Source organism: Canis lupus, chromosome 2 (genome assembly GCF_011100685.1).
Source record: "Canis lupus familiaris isolate Mischka breed German Shepherd chromosome 2, alternate assembly UU_Cfam_GSD_1.0, whole genome shotgun sequence".
NCBI classification, from domain to species: domain Eukaryota; kingdom Metazoa; phylum Chordata; class Mammalia; order Carnivora; family Canidae; genus Canis; species Canis lupus.
In genome coordinates, this window is record NC_049223.1 from 4,666,230 (window position 1) to 4,685,259 (window position 19,030).

General features: G+C 39.9%; 2 protein-coding genes across 6 annotated transcripts in view; one reads left to right on the forward strand and one right to left on the reverse strand.

The window, feature by feature from the left end:
- MASTL (microtubule associated serine/threonine kinase like) overlaps positions 1-7,770 on the forward strand; it is a 34,808-nt gene extending 27,038 nt beyond the window's left edge. For all 3 annotated transcript variants that reach the window (XM_038529730.1, XM_038529731.1, XM_038529732.1), the window contains 3 exons: positions 3,263-3,376; positions 3,485-3,586; positions 7,305-7,770. In XM_038529730.1, coding sequence (XP_038385658.1) covers positions 3,263-3,376; positions 3,485-3,586; positions 7,305-7,462 — 374 coding nt within the window. In that variant the 3' untranslated portion in view covers positions 7,463-7,770. The remainder of the gene's footprint in view (positions 1-3,262; positions 3,377-3,484; positions 3,587-7,304) is intronic.
- Positions 7,771-17,107: 9,337 nt separating this feature from the next.
- ACBD5 (acyl-CoA binding domain containing 5) overlaps positions 17,108-19,030 on the reverse strand; it is a 50,706-nt gene continuing 48,783 nt past the window's right edge. For all 3 annotated transcript variants that reach the window (XM_038529743.1, XM_038529737.1, XM_038529736.1), the window contains one exon: positions 17,108-19,030. In XM_038529743.1, the coding sequence (XP_038385671.1) occupies positions 18,932-19,030 (99 nt within the window). In that variant the 3' untranslated portion in view covers positions 17,108-18,931.

A 19,030-nucleotide genomic window follows, 5' to 3' on the forward strand; every position in this document is an offset into this window, starting at 1 on the left:
GCAGGATTTCTGACTCTGGGTGAGTGAGCTTCTCTATGAAGTAATATGCCAAAGCAAATTACACTGAACAAAGTATAACTAGATCACATTGTATAAAAAATTTTGTTTCATCTCACTTAGGAAATACAAAATGAACTATATTCTGTCTTCTGAGCAGGAAGACATCAGAGAAAATGTTCTTCTCTGAAAACAAATGTAGGCATATAGCATTTTTAAAAATAACTTTTAAAGGTGGCAGAGAGTGGAGATATAGCCTTTTCTATTGCAACCCAGGAAACCGGCTTCATAAAATATTTTAAATTAGCTCCTACAACAGGGCTTGAATTTTCCTACCCATTTAATTCCATTATTATTAGGAAACAGAAAGGCATAACAGTATCAATGTACAAATTACACATGTAAGTTTTGAATTAGAAAACCAATAATGTAGGGATGCCTGGGTGGCTCGGTGTTTGAGCACCTGCCTTCTGCTTAGGTGGTGACCCAGAGTCCTGGGATTGAGTCCCACATGGGGCTTCCTGCGTGGAGCCTGCTTCTCCCTCTCTGTATCTCTCATGAATAAACAAATAAAATCTAAAGGAAGGAAGGAAAGAAGGGAGGGAGGGAGGGAGGGAGGGAAGAAAGAAAAAAAAGAAAAGAAAAGAAAACCAATAGTGTAAAAGAAATGTGTTCTATTCTCTAATAGTATGTATTATAATTGCTACAATTTATCATAATATGTGATCTTATTAGACTTTGACTCAAATATATGGATATGTGTGACATATCTATGGAGAAATCGTGTAAGTTTTTGACATGAGGACATTTTGGCTGAGCTGGGAAAAGGGTTCTAATTTCTAACCTAAGTAAAATAATAAAAATATATGTCTTTTTCCTGACTTCTCCCCTAATTTTTTGTTATTATTTGGTTATACTATCTATTCTTTCTCCATGCCATTTAAAAGATCCACTAACTGAGGTGGTTTGTATGTGATTATTACATGCATTCGTATTACATTACTTCTAGAAATAGAAGTCTATAGACTGTTTGTTCCTTAGGGAGGATGGGATTCTGTGACTTGCCATGAAGAGGCACTCTAAATGCATGTGATTATTTTCCTAATGGCAGATTCCACAACACTTTCCTACTTGTTTTAAAATGGAATGGTTGGGGGCAGCCTGGGTGGCTCAGTGGTTTAGCTCCACCTTTAGCTCAGGGTGTGATTCTGGGGACCCGGGATTGAGTCCCACATCGGGCTCCCTGCATGGTGCCTGCTTCTCCCTCTGCCTGTGTCTCTGCCTCTCTCTGTGTGTCTCTGATGAATAAATAAATAAAATTTTTTTAAAAATAATGAAAAATAAAAAAATACAGTGGAATGGTTGGTAGGGACGGGTGGGTGGCTCAACAGTTGAGCATCTGCCTGGGGAGTGATCCTGGAGTCCCGGGATCAAGTCCCACACTGGTCTCCCTGCGGGTAGCCTGCTTCTCTCTCTGCCTGTGTCTCTGCCTCTCTATCTCTCGTGAATAAATAAATAATTTTTTTTTAAATGGAAAGGTGGTAGTTTCTTAACCACAATAATAAATTGTGTGAAGTTGATTTTAAAGAGTAATTTTCAAGCACATTTAGTACTAGACTAGAATTCCTATTTTGGGATCCCTGGGTGGCTCAGCGGTTTGGCGCCTGCCTTTGGCCCAGAGCGTGATCTTGGGGTCCCAGGATCGAGTTCCGTGTCGGGCTCCCTACATGGAGCCTGCTTTTCCCTCTGCCTGTGTCTCTGCCCGCCTCTCTCTCTCTCTCTCTGTGTTTATCATGAATAAATAAATAAAATCTTTAAAAAAAAATCCTATTTTAAATTTATATTGAAGTTAATCTTTTTTTTTTTTTTACTAAAATTAACTTTTACTTAGGAAATACTTTTTCATAGAATTAAACAAAAGTATAAACCAGAGGGATCCCTGGGTGGCGCAGCGGTTTAGCGCCTGCCTTTGGCCCAGGGCGCAATCCTGGAGATCCGGGATCGAATCCCACGTCGGGCTCCCGGTGCATGGAGCCTGCTTCTCCCTCTGCCTGTGTCTCTGCCTCTCTCTCTCTCTCTCTGTGACTATCATAAATAAATAAAAATTAAAAAAAAAAAAAGTATAAACCAGATTATAAGGTCATGTATGTTTAAAATAATTGTTTAAAACATCTTTGTATATAGATGATGCTTCCAGTAAAGATCTTATTTAGAAAGGGGTTTTACATATTTATTAAGACTTACTCCCAAATTACTTCCTCAAGCTATGGTTTAAGTGAATATTTTTTGTGAAACTAATTTGTCCCCCTATGTTCTTAGAAGGAGTGAGGATACCTTAAAACATTCTAAGACTTTTCCTTGTTAACCAGGGTGTCCTCCAATTAGTATAAATATTGCTACTTTATCTCATACCCATATGAAGTAAATGGAATACAGAATCATCTCAATGTTCTTGTTTCCCCCGATTTGAAATTGAGTACTCTGTTAGTACTCTATTTTAGAGAGTAATCTTTAGATTTTTTTTTTTTAAGATTTTATTTATTTATGACAGACATAGAGAGAGAGACAGAGACAGAGACACAGGCAGAGGGAGAAGCAGGCTCCATGCAGGGAGCCTGACGCAGGACTCAGTCCCAGGTCTCCAGGATCAGGCCCTGGGCTGAAGGCGGCGCTAAACCGCTGAGTCACGGGGGCTGCCCCTAATCTTTAGATTAAATGCATTCCTTCGTTCTGTTTTAGGATTTAGAACAAGTAAGTGGGGATCCCTGGGTGGCGCAGCGGTTTAGCGCCTGCCTTTGGCCCAGGGCGTGATCCTGGAGACCCGGGATCGAATCCCATGTCGGGCTCCCGGTGCATGGAGCCTGCTTCTCCCTCTGCCTGTGTCTCTGCCTCTCTCTCTCTCTCTCTCACTGTGTGCCTAACATAAATAAAAAATTAAAAAAAAAAATTAAAAAAAAAAAAAAAGAACAAGTAAGTGTCCAGAATATCAGAGGTTATTGTTAGTGACAAAAGAAAGATACCTTTCATTTTTCTTTGACTAGCTGTGTTGATTGCTAATCTAAACTTCTTGGAGAATAGAGAAGGAAAGTAATTGCCATATTACCAAAGTGAAGGTAATTTGGATTTTTGTACCTTAAGAAGCTAGAAGAATGTCTTAGGAAATGAATGCCTTGACTGTGCCCAAATATCCGTGTATTAACATTTTAGTTGGTGAAATATTTATACAAAATGCTTGCAAGTTCAGCTACTCCCTCTTAAATTCTAGGTCCTGCGGTAGACTGGTGGGCACTTGGAGTTTGCTTGTTTGAGTTTCTTACAGGAATTCCTCCTTTCAATGATGAAACATCACAGCAAGTATTCCAGAATATTCTGAAAAGAGGTGATTCTTTTTCTCTTAAGATAGATGCATTTAAAAAAAAAAAAAAAGATAGATGCATTTATCTGAGTATTATTTGAACAGTGATTAACAAGCTGTTTGTGTTTGTAGATATCCCTTGGCCTGAAGGTGAAGAAAAGTTATCAGATAATGCTCAAAATGCGGTAGAAATACTTTTAACTATTGATAATGCAAAAAGAGCTGGAATTAAAGGTAAGGTTTTATGTTAAAAAAAACTCTTATTGGGATCCCTGGTGGCGCAGCGGTTTGGCGCTTGCCTTTGGCCCAGGGCGCGATCCTGGAGACCCGGGATCGAATCCCACATCGGGCTCCCAGTGCATGGAGCCTGCTTCTCGCTCTGCCTGTGTGTCTGCCTCTCTCTCTCTCTCTCTGTGACTATCATAAATAAATTAAAAAAAAAAAAAAATCAAGTTTAAAAAAAAAAAAACTCTTATTCTCGGTTTGTTTCAGATGAATGGTAATGATATCAAGTTCTAGTACAATATTATAGATAATGACTGCTAAATTGGTTAAAAATTTCATCAGTTTATTTTTGCTGACTAGGTATGCATTGATATATTTGCCCCTATTCTGCATTAAAATGCAATGCATCAGGTGGGGATATTCACTCACTTAATTTTATTAATCTCAAACAGATACCTTAAAGCAATCTTACCTTTTCAATGTCTTAGGTTTTTTCAAAGTGTTAAAGTTATTCATCAACAAATACAGGAACTTTTTAAATCAAAACTCTTTTCTGTAAGTTCTTACTGCTTCATTTCTGATACCACTGTTGACTGACAAATGTAGCAAGTGCCAGGTTGTCTCAAATAAGACAAATCTGGTATATTTGTGAACCATTCAATGGCTTTTTCCAATACAGGTGTATATTAAAATTCCAATTTTGAAACTAGAAAAACTCATTAGCTTTACTTTAGTTTCAAATTAGATATAATGTCAGCTGCCTTAAGGTCTTTTTTGTAGAGGTACCTGGGTGGCTCAGTCAGTTAAACATCTGCCTTTCGCTCAGGTCATGATCCCAGGGTCCTGGGATCGAGCCCTACATTGGTCTCCCTGCTCAGTGGGGGAGCCTGTTTCTCCTTCTCCTCCCTGTTTATGCTCTCTCTCACTAGCTCTGTCTCTGTGTCTCTTTCTAATAAATACATATTTTTAATTCCTTTTTTAAAAAAATATTTATTCATGAGCAACAGAGAGAGAGAGAGAGAGAGAGAGAGAGAGAGGCAGAGACACAGGCAGAGGGAGAAGCAGGCTCCATGCAGGGAGCCTGATGTGGAACTCGATCCCGGGTCTCCAGGGTCACTCCTTGGGCCGAAGGCGGCGCTAAACTGCTGAGCCCCCGGGCTGCCCCAAAATTCCTTTTTTTAAAAATTGCCTTTGTAACAAAGTACATATTGAGTCAAAGAAGCAGTTATGTCCCCAAATGCATTTCCATGTGGTATAAGGTCTTCAGAAAAAAATGAGCTTTAGTAATGTCACTCATATAGCTTCTAGGTGTTCCCTCTAATAAGACCAACAATTTACTTATTTAACAAATCCTATTGAGTGACTTCTAGGTGCCAGGCAATGTTGCTGTGGGCGTTGGAGGTATTCTAGGATGAACAAACTAAAATCCATGTGCTTATAGAACTTTGTCTTTAGTGGAAAGACAGAAAGTAGGGCGCCTGGGTGCCTCCGTGATTGACCTTTGCCTTTAGCTCAGGTCATGATCCCTGGGTCCTGGGATTGAGTCCTCCATTGGCCTCCTCGTAGGGAGCCTGAGTCTCCCTCTACCCATGTTTCTGCCTCTCTCTGTGTATCTCATGAATAAATAAATAAAATCTTAAAAAAAAAAAAAAAAAAAGACAAAGTAATCAGATACAACCATGACATAATGCCATCTAGCAGTGAGTCCTGAGAAGAAAGGTAAAGCAAGTGAGTAGATACAAAGTGTTAAGAGATCTAGATAAAGTGGTTGGGAAGACCTCTGTGACAAGTGAGATTTGAAGAAAATCCTTTGTAAAATGAGTGTGCAGACATTTGAAAGCTCAGCTCTAAAATTACTTTGGAATAGGAGTTCTCATCTGGGGTAATTCTGCTTCCCAAAGGACAAAATAAGCGGAGACAGAAGAACACCATTCTCACCAATGACCTCAGATTTTTGTTTGTTTAGTGAACGACTTACATAGTGAAGCAGATGACAGGAGTAGTCTTCAGTTTTAAAAACAGTCATTGCGGGATCCCTGGGTGGCACAGCGGTTTAGCACCTGCCTTTGGCCCAGGGCGCGATCCTGGAGACCCAGGATCGAATCCCACGTCGGGCGCCCGGTGCATGGAGCCTGCTTCTCCCTCTGCCTGTGTCTCTGCCTCTCTCTCTCTCTCTCTCTCTCTCTCTCTCTCTGTGTGTGACTATCATAAATAAATAAAAAATAAAAAATAAATAAATAAAAATAAAAACAGTCATTGCAACAATTGTTTGTAGAGTTAATCTTAAATTAGCTTAGAATTCCTTTGTGAGTTCAGTTTAAATAAATAATTATGATGAGAGAGTCATCAAGTTTCACATCACAGCCAGATATCACAGTTTAAGAGTTACTGCTATAAGTAACTCTAAAGTAATCTATGCTCAGGCATTTACTTTGAACAATTAAGAGACACTTTTTCTAAATGTGAATTATTTTTGTTGTTTTATTTTCCCACCAGTCTTTTAGTTTAGGGAAAAACCAATTTGTAGACATATCAACTACCCAACCCATCACTCCTAATGTAGACACATAATTCTTTCCTGTCTCTATTGTCTTCTCCTAATATTATCCTTAAATTTGGTTGTTGATTTTTTAAAACTAATTAATGCCCTAATTATCAATTAATTTGCCAACATCTTTATTGTTCACTTAACATGAAGGGTTGAGGAGAGGGGAGGTTGTGTCTAACAACTAAGTATCACAGTGTGATCAAAAGAGTATGTTTTCATTTTAGTAGGTAGAAGGAATTAGGTATTGCAAATGTACTTAAAGAAATGACCAAGTTGAGATCTTGTAAGTGAAGCAGTAAAAATTCCAGATATAACCATCCTGCAAAATGGGCATGTAGTCAAGATACAAGTCAATGAAATCAAAGAAGTCAAAGAACCATGAAGAGAATGTGTCGCAAATTTCATCAGTGTATGTGTTAAAAATCACCATGAAGGAGAAGGATAGAACATAGAGAAGAAAGTTAAGGTAGTGGAGGATGACTTCCTACCAGAGTTACGTAGGGCAGTAGGTGGTGCTAAGGATCACAGAGAGAGAAAAACAGCTAGAAGGACTTGGAATGAGAAGTGGAGCATTAACCATGAAGATTAGTGGTGTGGAAGCTGTGTCTGGGAGCAGGAAATAGTCCAAGCTCTTGTGCCATCAAGTCATGGGTTGTGTGAGAAGATGGAGGCATGAGAAAGATAGGCTTCTGTTAAAGCACATCACGCATTTACTCATTTGATAGATACAGGCCAAGCACCTGTCATGTGTTAAGTGTTAATACAAAATGACATAATATGTACCATTGTGAAGTACATGGTTGCACAGAGAGATAGACATTGTGGGCACCTGGGTGGCTCAGTCAGTTAAGCATCTGCCTTCAGCTCAGGTCATGATCCTAGGGACCTGGTATCTAGTCTCACATCAGGCTCCCTGCTCAGGGGGAGTCTGCTTCTCCCTCTCCCTCTGCCCCTCCACCCTGTTGGTGCAATCTCTCTCTCTCTCCTCTGTGTCTCTCTCTGTGTCTGTCTCTGTCTCTCGTTCACACTCTGTCTCAAAATAAAAACTTTAAAAAAAAACACAACACATATGTGAAGCAAAACAAGGGTAAGATATATGTGGAGACCTTCCCTTATTACTATAAAACAGTACTTACTAGGTAATGGTGTCATAATACTCTATTTTATGTTTTTCCTAAGAGCTGAAATGTCATCCTCTCTTCAGTGACGTGGACTGGGAAAATCTGCAGCATCAAACTATGCCTTTCATACCTCAACCAGATGACGAAACAGATACATCCTATTTTGAAGCCAGGAATAATGCTCAGCACCTGACCGTATCTGGATTTAGTCTATAGCACATCATCAGTTTTCCCTTTAATCTAATCTTGTCTTACAGAATATGCTAGCATAATTATATACACCTTCAGAGTCGACTGATCTAAGGGGGAAAAAGAATCATTACATTACTTGGATCAATGAGTTTGCAGTGTATGTTACAGCTTCCACACAGTTAAAAGTCTATCAAGATAACAATCAGTACTTATCTTAATCTCAGAGTTGTATATAGATCTTTAGAACCTTTTTCACTTTATTTATTTTGTTACTGCACTTTATGAAAAGTAATGCATCAATAAAAATAAAATGACACTACTCTGTTAGAAAAGTTAGCTTCCAGCCTTTCTTTCACATGTTGATTTCAGTCCACTGTTCAGTTTGGTGTAAAATAACAAAATCATACAGCTTTCTTTTTTTTTTTAAGATTTTATTTATTCATGAGAAAGAGAGAGAGAGAGAGAGGCAGAGACACAGGCAGAGGGAGAAGCAGGCTCCATGCAGGGAGCCCGACATGGGACTCGAACCCGGGTCTCCAGGATCATACCCTGGGCCGAAGGCGGCGCTAAACCACCGAGCCACCTGGGCTGCCCAAAATCATACAGTTTTATTGTAATTTTATTTAGACGTGATTGCTTCCAAAAGCTCAGGTCCGGAGAGAGCAGTCATTTAAGGTTGCTCTTGTGGCCTCAAAACTGCAGCTGGGAAATTCCATCAGTTGGTAGTGTAACTTCTCTAAGGCATGAGGAATAAAAAGGATAGAGGCTTTAGCTTACTTTGCTACGAATACATTCTTGCTGCCTTGGCTGCTTCTGGTGCTTTCTCTACAACACCTATTTGCTTAAAATTATACTGGAGGACTTTGGTGTGATATGCTGTAGCAATTTTAACAGCTTATTCAATTTTTTTTTAAAGATTTTATTTACTTACTTATGAGAGACACAGAGAGAGAGGCAGAGACACAGACAGAGGAAGAAACAAGCTCCTTGCAGGGAGCCCGACATGGGACTCAATCCCAGGTTTCCAGGATCACGCCCTGGACTGAAGGCAGCATGAAACTGCTGAGCCACCCGGGCTGCCCAGCTTATTCAATTTTAATAAAAAACGTGATGGTTTACATCTTCAAAGAATTTGTTAGAACATGTGCAACATTATAAGAAAACCTGACCCTTAAAAATAATTTATTTTTGCTTAATATAACACTTCAAGTATATCATCTGTCAACATCCTTCTAATTAAATATATAAGATTCAATTTCACTATATTAATGTTACCTAGAGGCAAATAAATGGGTGAGTAGTCCAAGAGAAAGGAAGATGGTGATGGAATAGATTCAGTATTCATAAATCAAGTCAACATGATATTAATATATATTAAAAGAAAGGATAAGAACCATATGATCGTTTCAATAGATGTAGAAAAAGTATTTGTCAAAATACAACCTGATTCATCATGATAAAAACCCTCAACAAAGTAGGTTTAGAGGGCACATACCTCAGCATAATAAACTCCATATAAGAAAAACCCACAGCTAATAGCATCCTCAATGGGAAAAACAGAGCTTTTCCTCTACGGTCAGGAACAAGACAGAGTGTCCACTGTTATGAACATAGTACTGGAAGTCCTAGCCACAGCAATCAGACAAATCAAAAGAAAGAAGTAAATCTCACTATCTGTGGGACACCTGGGTGACTCAGATGTTTAAGTGTCTGCCTTCTGCTCAGGTCATGATCCCAAGGTCCTGGGATCAAACCCCTATGTCAGGCTCCCTGCTTCTCCCTCTCCCTCTGCCACTCCGCCTGCTTGTGTACTCTCTCTCTCTCAAATAAATAAATAAAATCTTAAAAACTTTCACTATTTTCAGATTACATGGAAACTCTGAAAGACTCCAAGAAAACCTGCTAAAACTGATACAAGAATTCAGTAAAGTCACTAGTGTACAGAAATCTGTTACAGGGCAGCCGCGGTGAGTCCGCAGTTTAGAGCTGCCTTCAGCCCAGGGCGTGATCCTGGAGACGGGGATCAAATCCCTCGTCAGGCTCCCTGCATGGAGCCTGCTTCTCCCTCTGCCTAGTTCTGCCTCTCTGTCTCTGTCTCTGTGTGTCTCTCATGAATAAATAAAATCTTTATTTTAAAAAATCTGTTACAGTTAAGATTTTATTTGTTTATTTGAGAGAGAGAAACCAAGAAAAAGACTCTTACCTATAGAGAACACACTGATGGGTAAGCAGAAGGGAGATGGGTGGGGGGATTGAGCAGTGCACTTGCTGTGATGGGCACCAGGTGATGTACTGAAATAACTATATTGTGCACCTGAAACTATTACACTGTATGTTAACTATCTGGAATTTAAATAAAATTTTATGAACAATAAATGGGTAAGTAGGAAAAAACAGGAAACGGGGCAGCCTGGGTGGCTCAGCGGTTTCGCGCCGCCTTCAGCCCAGGGTGTGATCCTGGAGACCTAGGATCAAGTCCCACGTTGGGCTCCCTGCATGGAGCCTGCTTCTCTCTGCCTTTCTGTGTGTGTTTGTGTGTGTGTGTGTGTGTGTGTGTGTGTCATAAATAAATAAATAAAATCTTTAAATAAATAAAAAAAACAGGAAACGAAATCCTCTTTGAGTCTTGGAGATCACCAAAAGTAAATCCAGTTTGCACTACAAAAGCCCTCAAACAGGTTCAGTTAGGAGTCGGTACCAGGAACATTTCAAAGAGTGAAAAAAAGTGGTTAAAATAATTCCTGGAAATCAAAACCACAATGAGATACCACCTCACACCAGTGAGAATGGGAAAAATTAACAAGGCAGGAAACCACAAATGTTGGAGAGGATGTGGAGAAAAGGGAACCCTCTTACACTGTTGGTGGGAATGTGAACTGGTGCAGCCACTCTGGAAAACTGTGTGGAGGTTCCTCAAAGAGTTAAAAATAGACCTGCCCTACGACCCAGCAATTGCACTGTTGGGGATTTACCCCAAAGATACAAATGCAATGAAACGCCGGGACACCTGCACCCCGATGTTTCTAGCAGCAATGCCCACAATACCCCAACTGTGGAAGGAGCCTCGGTGTCCAACGAAAGATGAATGGATAAAGAAGATGTGGTCTATGTATACAATGGAATATTACTCAGCTATTAGAAATGACCAATACCCACCATTTGCTTCAACGTGGATGGAACTGGAGGGTATTATGCTGAGTGAAGTAAGCCAGTCGGAGAAGGACAAACATTATATGTTCTCATTCATTTGGGGAATATAAATAATAGTGAAAGGGAATATAAGGGAAGGGAAAAGAAATGTGCGGGAAATATCAGAAAGGGAGACAGAACGTAAAGACTGCTAACTCAGGGAAACGAACTAGGGGTGGTGGAAGGGGAGGAGGGCGGGGGGTGGGAGTGAATGGGTGACGGGCACTGGGGGTTATTCTGTATGTTAGTAAATTGAACACCAATAAAAAATAAATTAAAAAAATAAAAATAAAAATAAATAAAATAAAACAATAAAAATAAAATAAAATAATTCCTGGAATTTCGTATCAGAGCACCTGGATGGCTCACTGGTTGAGCATCTATTTTTGGCTTAGGTTGTGACCCTGGGGTCCTGGGATTGAGTCCTGCATCAGGCTCCCCACAGGGAGCCTGCTTTTCCTTCTGCCTATGTCTCTGCCTCTCTCTATGTCTCCCATGTATAAATAGATAAAATCTTAAAAAAAAAAAATTCTAGATCCCCCTCTCCAACTGCACACATCCTTCTGAATATGCTCTCCCTTCCTCTTGGCAGATATTGTAGGTTTTTTTTCCTCAGGATAGGTAAACAGGCAGGGTACCAAGCACACATGAAAGCAGGGGTACTGGCTGTGCTGTAGATCTTTCATTTGCCCCTCCAAATCCACTTCCACCCTTCTCCAGCCTGTTCTGTGTCCTGGGAAGCTGACCTGCATTGACTAAATCAACAGACTTTCCTACACTCTGGCTGCCAGATAGACTTGGCTACTGGAGAGTATCAACCAGGAGATCCAAGGGAAGGAAGAGAGTGAGGTAGGAATATTGATTCCCATACTTTCTTCCCTGTAAGTCCAGGTAGGCTGGCTGCCTCTCCACCAGTTTTCAGCTCTTGTAAAGTAACCATCTCCACAGTCCCAATCTGTCTATGGCATCTGATAATGCTCCTTCCCCTCATCCCTGAAGACCTAGGAGGTAGCAGCAGAGACCTACTGCTATTAACTCCCAAGGGATTCATTCGTTATGATCTGATCTATGTCAGCCCAGAATTCATATATTGAAGTGCTAACCTTCAGTACCTCAGACTCTAAGTATATTTAGAGATGGAATCTTTAAAGAGATAATTAAGTTAAATGAGGCCATTAGGGTGGTCCCTATACCAGATGACTACATTCTTATAAGAAAAGTAGATTAGGGGATGCCTGGGTGGCTCAGTGTTTGAACATCTGCCTTTGGCTCAGGTCATGATGATCCTGGGGTGCTGGGATCAAGTCCCACATGGGGCTCCCTGAGGGAGCCTATGTCTCTGCCTCTCTCTCTCTCTCTCTCTGTCTCTCATGAATAAATAAATAAAATCCTTAAGAAAAAAGAAAGAAAAAAAGAAAGAAAGAAAAGTAGATTAGGACACAAATGCAGAGGGAAGACTGTGTAGAGTTGCAGAGAAAAGATGCCATGAGAGGCCTCAGAAGAAATCAGCCATCAAAAACCTGATCTTGGATTTGTAGACTCCAGACTGTGAGGGAAAAAAAATTGGATTTATTGACTGCTAGGTAGTTTTATTTTTTTTTTAAGATTTTATTTATTCATGAGAGACACAGAGACATACGCAGAGGGAGAAGAAGGCTTCCTGTGGGGAGCCCGATGGGGGACTCAATCCCAGGACCCCAGGATCATGACCTGAGCTGAAGGCAGACACTCAACCACTGAGCCACCCAGGTACCCACTGCTAGATTTTAGCCACCTAGTCTATGGTACTTTGTTGTGGCAGCCCTAGCAGACTGATACAGTACTAAAGTATTCCTTGTGGTTTCCTTATACCCTGCCCATTCCTTCATTAAATAGGTTTTTTATGTTCTCCTTTCTCCTCAACATATCCAAATGAATTTGCATTTCTGTTGAGTCTCTGATATAAATAATAGCATTAAAATAGGCTTTTTAAAAAAAGATTTTATTTATCCATGAGAGACAGAGGCAGAGACACAGGCAGAGGGAGAGGTGGGCTCCTCAAAGCAGGACTCAATCCCCAGACCCAGGATCACGCCCTGAGCCAAAGACACACTCAACCACTGAGCCACCCAGGCATCCCACTAAAATAGGCTTTAAACAAACATGTACATCAACTGCCAAGACCCCCAACCCTCTAACCCCAACCCTCAGTCAGCTCCCAGAATGCAGTTAGAAAGGATCTAAGCCTCTAGGCAAGAGATTAGTAGTCTGAGGAATTTAACCACCTCAAGAGATCTTTAAAAATATCCAAAGATAGGGCACCTGGCTGGCTCAGTCGGTGGAGCCTGTGACTCTTGATCTCAGAGTCATGAGTTCAAGGCCCACTTTGGGTGTAAAGCTTACTCTAAAAAAAAAAAAAAAAAATGTGACATGGATGTCCCCAACTTTAAATGGCTTATACAGAAAGCTCTTCAGTGAAACCTACTGTTTCTAAGCCCCACTGAGAGCCTCCAATCAGCTTTGTAGTCTCTTACTCAGAAATATGAGCAAACAACTAAAGATTACAGATACCTGAGGAAAGTCTTTTTAAATATATTGACCAAAACAATTTGAAGAAAAAGTCATGACGGAAGCAGAGTCTATACACACAGAAAAAACTTCAAAGGTATTATCAGTAGTATCCCCAGAAACATTTTAAAGGATATTGCCTTGGGATCCCTGGGTGGTGCAGCGGTTTAGCACCTGCCTTTGGCCCAGGGCACAATCCTGGAGACCCGGGATCGAATCCCACGTCGGGCTCTTGGTGCACGGAGCCTGCTTCTCCCTCTGCCTATGTCTCTGCCTCTCTCTCTCTCTGTGACTATCATAAATAAATAAAAATTTAAAAAATTAAAAAAAAATAAAGGATATTGCCTATAGTATAAAGAATACTCAGAAAAATTTTAAAACATTTTTAAAAATATGGTACTAGAGGGCGCCCAGGTGCTTCAGTCGGTTTAGTGTCTGCCTTCAGCTCAAATCATGATCCCAGGGTCCTAGGATCTAGCTCAGCAGGAAATCTGCTTCTCCCTCTCCCTCTGCCACTCCCCCTGCTCCTGCTCTCTCTCTCTCTCCCTCTCTCTCTCTCTCAAATAAATAAATAAATTTTAAAATGATAGTAGAAATGAAAACTAAATAGAAAGGTTCAAAGTTGAAGAAATCTCTCCCAAAGAGTAAAAAGACAAAGTTGAAAAATAGGAGAGAAAAGATGAATTTCAAGGATGTGTTTAGTTTAGGTAGTTTACTGTCCAAATAATAGGAGCTCCAGAGAAAATGAACAGAGAAATGGAAAAGAAATGATTAATGAAAACAACAATGTTCAGCCTGAAGGACATAAATTTACAGATCGGAAGAGCCAAATGGTCAGCATAAGGAAAAAACAGTACTGATGTATATTGTATTATTGCTTCCAATCCACTCCACATCCTTTCTCATGCAAGATTGTAGTGTTTTCCCTAGAGTGGTTGAAATAAATTTCCTCCAACTTGGGTGTGGTCATGAGACTTGCTTTGGCCAATGGAAGATTAGTAGACATGACGTGTGCTCATGGTCCAAATAGGAAGAGGCACATGGAACAGAAATGAACTCAAATCAAAGCGTTGTTCTGACAAACTGAACTGAGTCCAGCATGGGCACAACCTACCCAGAGACCTATGAGTAAGGATAATGAGAACATTGAACTTTGAGGTCATTTGTTACATGGCATCATTGTAGCAAGTATCTCCTATGTATAGGAACTTACAACAGTGAAATTTCAGACACTGGGGCAAAAGGAAGATACTATAAGCATCCAAAGAGGAAGAAATAAGACTGGTGTGAGATAATAGAAAATATACATATTGACTTCTGTCCCTGGTTCCTGGTATAGAGCTCCTAAAATCCTTGTAATTTCCTAAGTGATAAGAACAGTGAGAGCATCTTTTGTTCCCACATCTGGTCTTTCACCTGTTTTTGCTCCTAAATCCCTTGGAATTCCTGGGTGACAGGAGTATCGTTTGTTCTGATGAGATGACTCTGATGAGTTGGTTGCCAGAAAGACAAAGCCATAACTAGAAGCTTGGAATTCTCAACCCCACCCTCATTCTCCAGAGAGGGGTAGGGCTGGCATAGCCTTATGGTCATCTGCCCATCCTTGAGACTGTCACTGTGGTCAGTAGAAAGGATATACACTGACCAGGTTTGAGTCACAGGCCCACCACCGTGGCTTGAGGAGGGGTAGGGCTGGCATAGCTGGGTGTTCTATTGTGCAGGAACCCCTCACCTCCCCCACCCCCATCACCTACTGAGAATGGAGGATGAAGAGCTCTCCAAAGGGAGAGGGACAGAGGAGGGCGGTGTCTTTATCGGAGGAGAAGGAGGGAAGGATGCTAGGCAGGATAACAGAACAGTGGCAACACTCTGTGTTACATACATATTTAAAAGTTCTCTTTTGTTTTTTATTTTTTTATTATTTATGATAGTCACAGAGAGAGAGAGAGAGAGAGGCAGAGACATAGGCAGAGGGAGAAGCAGGCTCCATGCACCGGGAGCCTGACGTGGGATTCGATCCTGGATCTCCAGGATCGCGCCCTGGGCCAAAGGCAGGCGCTAAACCGCTGCGCCACCCAGGGATCCCTCTTTTGTTTTTTATTTTTTTTTATTTTTTTTTCCCACCCCCCCCCTTTTGTTTTTTAAAGGGAAAGGACTTTTATCCCTTTCCAGTTTATAAAATGTGGTACCATTTCAAAAGAGGATTGATGGAGAGAAAATCAGCAAACAATGGTTGAGAAGCAAAAAGGAAAAACAAGTAGAGACCTAAAGAAGGGGGCATTTAAACCCAAACACATGTTCTTTCCTGATATATGGGCAAAAATAAATTTGTAAAATTGTATATATGTATAAACTGGAGTAATTTTAGGCCTTTAAATAATGTTTTTATAGACAAAAGACCTAACTATGGTAAACTAGCTCTAGCCAATAATAGGGAGAGGGAGTGTCCTGTGTGAGAGTTCCAAGAAACTTACTGTTTCCTGATCAGATAAAGATCTTTATCTGTTTGTAAAATAAACATTAGACCTAGATGTGGAGCAGCCATCTGGCAAGCAGAACAACAAAAGCTACACATCAAAGACAGCAGAACAGAAAGGAGCCTCTTCCTAACCATGTTGTGGAAGCACCCAGCCCTAGGCTTCCTACCTCTGAGCGACTTCTTTTTTTTATTTTCAAGATTATTTATTTATTTGACAGAGAGAGAGATAATAAGCGCAAGCAGGGGGAGGGGCAGATGGAGAAAGAGAAGCAGAATGCTGAGCAGGGAGCCGGATGTGGGACTGGATCCCAGGACCCTGAGATCATGACCTGAGTGGAAGCCAGATTTTTAACCAACTGAACCATCCAGGCGCCCTGTGTACTTCTTGTATTTGAGAAAAAAAACCCCAAACTTACTTGGTCAAGTCACTGACGTTTTTATGACAGGCAGCACAACATTGGTATTTTTTTTTTTTTAAGATTTATTCATGAGAAAAAAAAAAAAGATTTATTCATGAGAGCCACACACAGAGAGAGAGAGGCAGAGACATAGGCAGAGGGAGGAGCTGAAGCAGGGAGCCTGATGCAGGACTCGATCCCAGGACCCCAGGATCATGACCCGAGCCAAAGGCAGACACTCAGCCAGTGAGCCACCCAGACACCCAAACACTGGTATTTTAGGTGATACAAATAGCTAACATCACTTTTATCAGTATCTGTAAAAGTTACAAGTTATATATTTGTATGAAAAACACAAATCCTGGGGCGCCAGGATGGCTCAGTTGGTTAAGCATCTGCCTTTGGCTCAGGTCATGATCCTAGGGTCCTGGGGTCTCAGCAGGGAATCTGCTCCCTTCTCTCTTTCTGCCCAACCCCCTCCTCCTGTTGGTTGTCTCTCACACTCTCAAATAAATGAATAAAATCTTTAATAAAAAAAAAAAATGGGTGTATGGGTGGCTCAGTCAGTTAGATACCTGCCTTCAGCTCAGGTTATGGTCCCAGGATCCTGGGATTAAGCCCAGCAGGGCTCCCTGCTCAGTGCGGAGCCTACTTCTTCCTCCTCCCAACTCCACCCCTCCCTTGTGCTCTCTCTCTCAAATGAATAGTCTTTAGAAAAAAACAAAACACCCCCCTAAAAAAACAACAACAACAAAAAAAAACACAAATCCTCTGAGCATATTCCACCTAAGACCAATTGTGTATTTAAGATGTCATGGCTGGGGGAAGCTATCTATGTGGTGTAAGAATGGAAACTAAGATTTTGACTGGACATTCTCAACCAAATGACTAAAGGACTTCTACTTTATCCCAGTTTTGAACTTTTATGAAATTCTATGTAATACCATGGTTTTATTCTGAAAGAGGCATGATTACTTTCTATGAATTCCCACAATTTACACTTGTTTAATCCTTTATTCAATGTACTTCTACCAGTAACAAGTAATAAAAACCATAGCATTTCTCATTAACCTTTTTATTTTTAATGTAGTTTTACAATAAAGGAACAGAAAAGAAGATCATTAAAAAAATACCAGCTGTCAATTTAAAATTTTAAATGAGGTTCTTTTTAACAAAGCAGTAACACCATATCCTATAATTACATCTTTATTTATATATACAAGAACTGTGTGCAAAGTACTTTTCAAACTATAAAATAAGACTTTGGAATAGGATACAAATGGTTATCCCTAGGAGTTAGTTACCTCCCACTGCCTATAATGAATCACAACTGCTTATGTTCTTAAATTTGCTTTTAGTTATTTTATTTACTATCAAGAAATGCCACCACCATTGTCTGATACCAAATTAATATCTAATTTTTAAAAAATAATCCCTGATCCACAGGTGTGAACCTTATTTTTCCATATAATTCAGTTACTTGCTTCATTTTTTCCCCTAAATAGAGTTTTTAAAAGGTGAATATTAGTAACCCCTTTAGAGAGACACATTTTAATCAGGATGTGATTTAAAAATAAAACCATCAAGTTACAAGAAAAAAAAAGGAACAAAGAATTTGGGGAAAGCAAATTGTATTCTTATACTGTTTTCTTCAAGCAAAGAACCACGCTCTATGCAAGGGATGCATTACTTTCTTAAAACACTCTGAACACAGGATGCTTAACCCAACATCACACATATCGAGAATGCTTAAAAATTATTTGCTACTATGCCTTCGAATGAGAGAAATCTTTAAAGTACAAGCTACATCTAAATGTGAAATTTTGGAAGGTATACAGGAAGAATAATTCCAAACAAAGCCTTCAAGGATCTCTATATGTTACAGTCTTCTTTCTCATCTAAATGTGGGGGGCGGGGGAAGCATTTACATTCAGGTTAGTTGGGTGTGCCTTCTTCACATGGAAGCATAAGCCCTGCTTGCTTGCAAATCCTTCCATTACCCCTGTGAAATAGGTGTATCTCAAATATTATACCCCAAGGGAAAAACAGAGGCACTAAAAGGTTAAGAGTCCAGTCTGTGTAGTTTACCAGTTGCAGAAAAGTGATTTTCATGTGTTTCCTTTTTGACCTTTTGTAAAAACAGTATAAATAAGTTTTCATTTTATATTTCAAAGCACCCTATGAAGCAGAAACAAGATATCCTCAAAGAAAAGCGATTACAAAGGAATAAATGTATACGATTGAATAAAATCTTATCAATGATCTACAGGCTCAGAGTATACTTCTAAACTTCCTAGAAGCCGATTCTTCATCATTCTTGTCAGCAGGTTATGTCTAGTCTGTGTTCATTTGTAAAAAGTAAGCCTGGTACATAGGGCTCTACTTTGTAATAACGACGCCTGAACAGTAAAGTCAGTGCTGTGAATGCCCAGGAAAGATTATGGGCAGCCCACAGAGAGGATGTGGAGAAAATTCTTCCAGCAGTTTTCTACTGCTTGGCATGGCAATTCATTGACTAAATTGAAAAGTTCATTTAATCTCATTTGAACTTCACTCCTGGTTTGTATTCTTTCTTATAGTTAATTTAGAAAATTAAAAATAAAATATCTCATTATCACAACTGTACCTTGGAAAAGCAGCTTATTGTTCTCTACGGGAGATAATCAGGTAAATATGTTACCAAACAATAATTAATAATTTAATGCTCTTCAAGTTCAAGGTAGGGCAAATCTATGTATGCTACTTGTAACCTAGCTGAGATTAATTATTCAAGTATCAGCAATATTAAATGTTATCATTTTTGTAGTGCAAAATATATATATGTATATATGTACACAAACCAAACTATTGGACGACAAAAAGAAGTGTAATCATCACAAACTAAGATTCTCTTGTGATTTCCACATTCCATTTCATTCTGAGGTCATTCAGGCCCAGTAGTCTTCTTGGGTAAAACACCATTTTCTTCAGTTCAGTTTT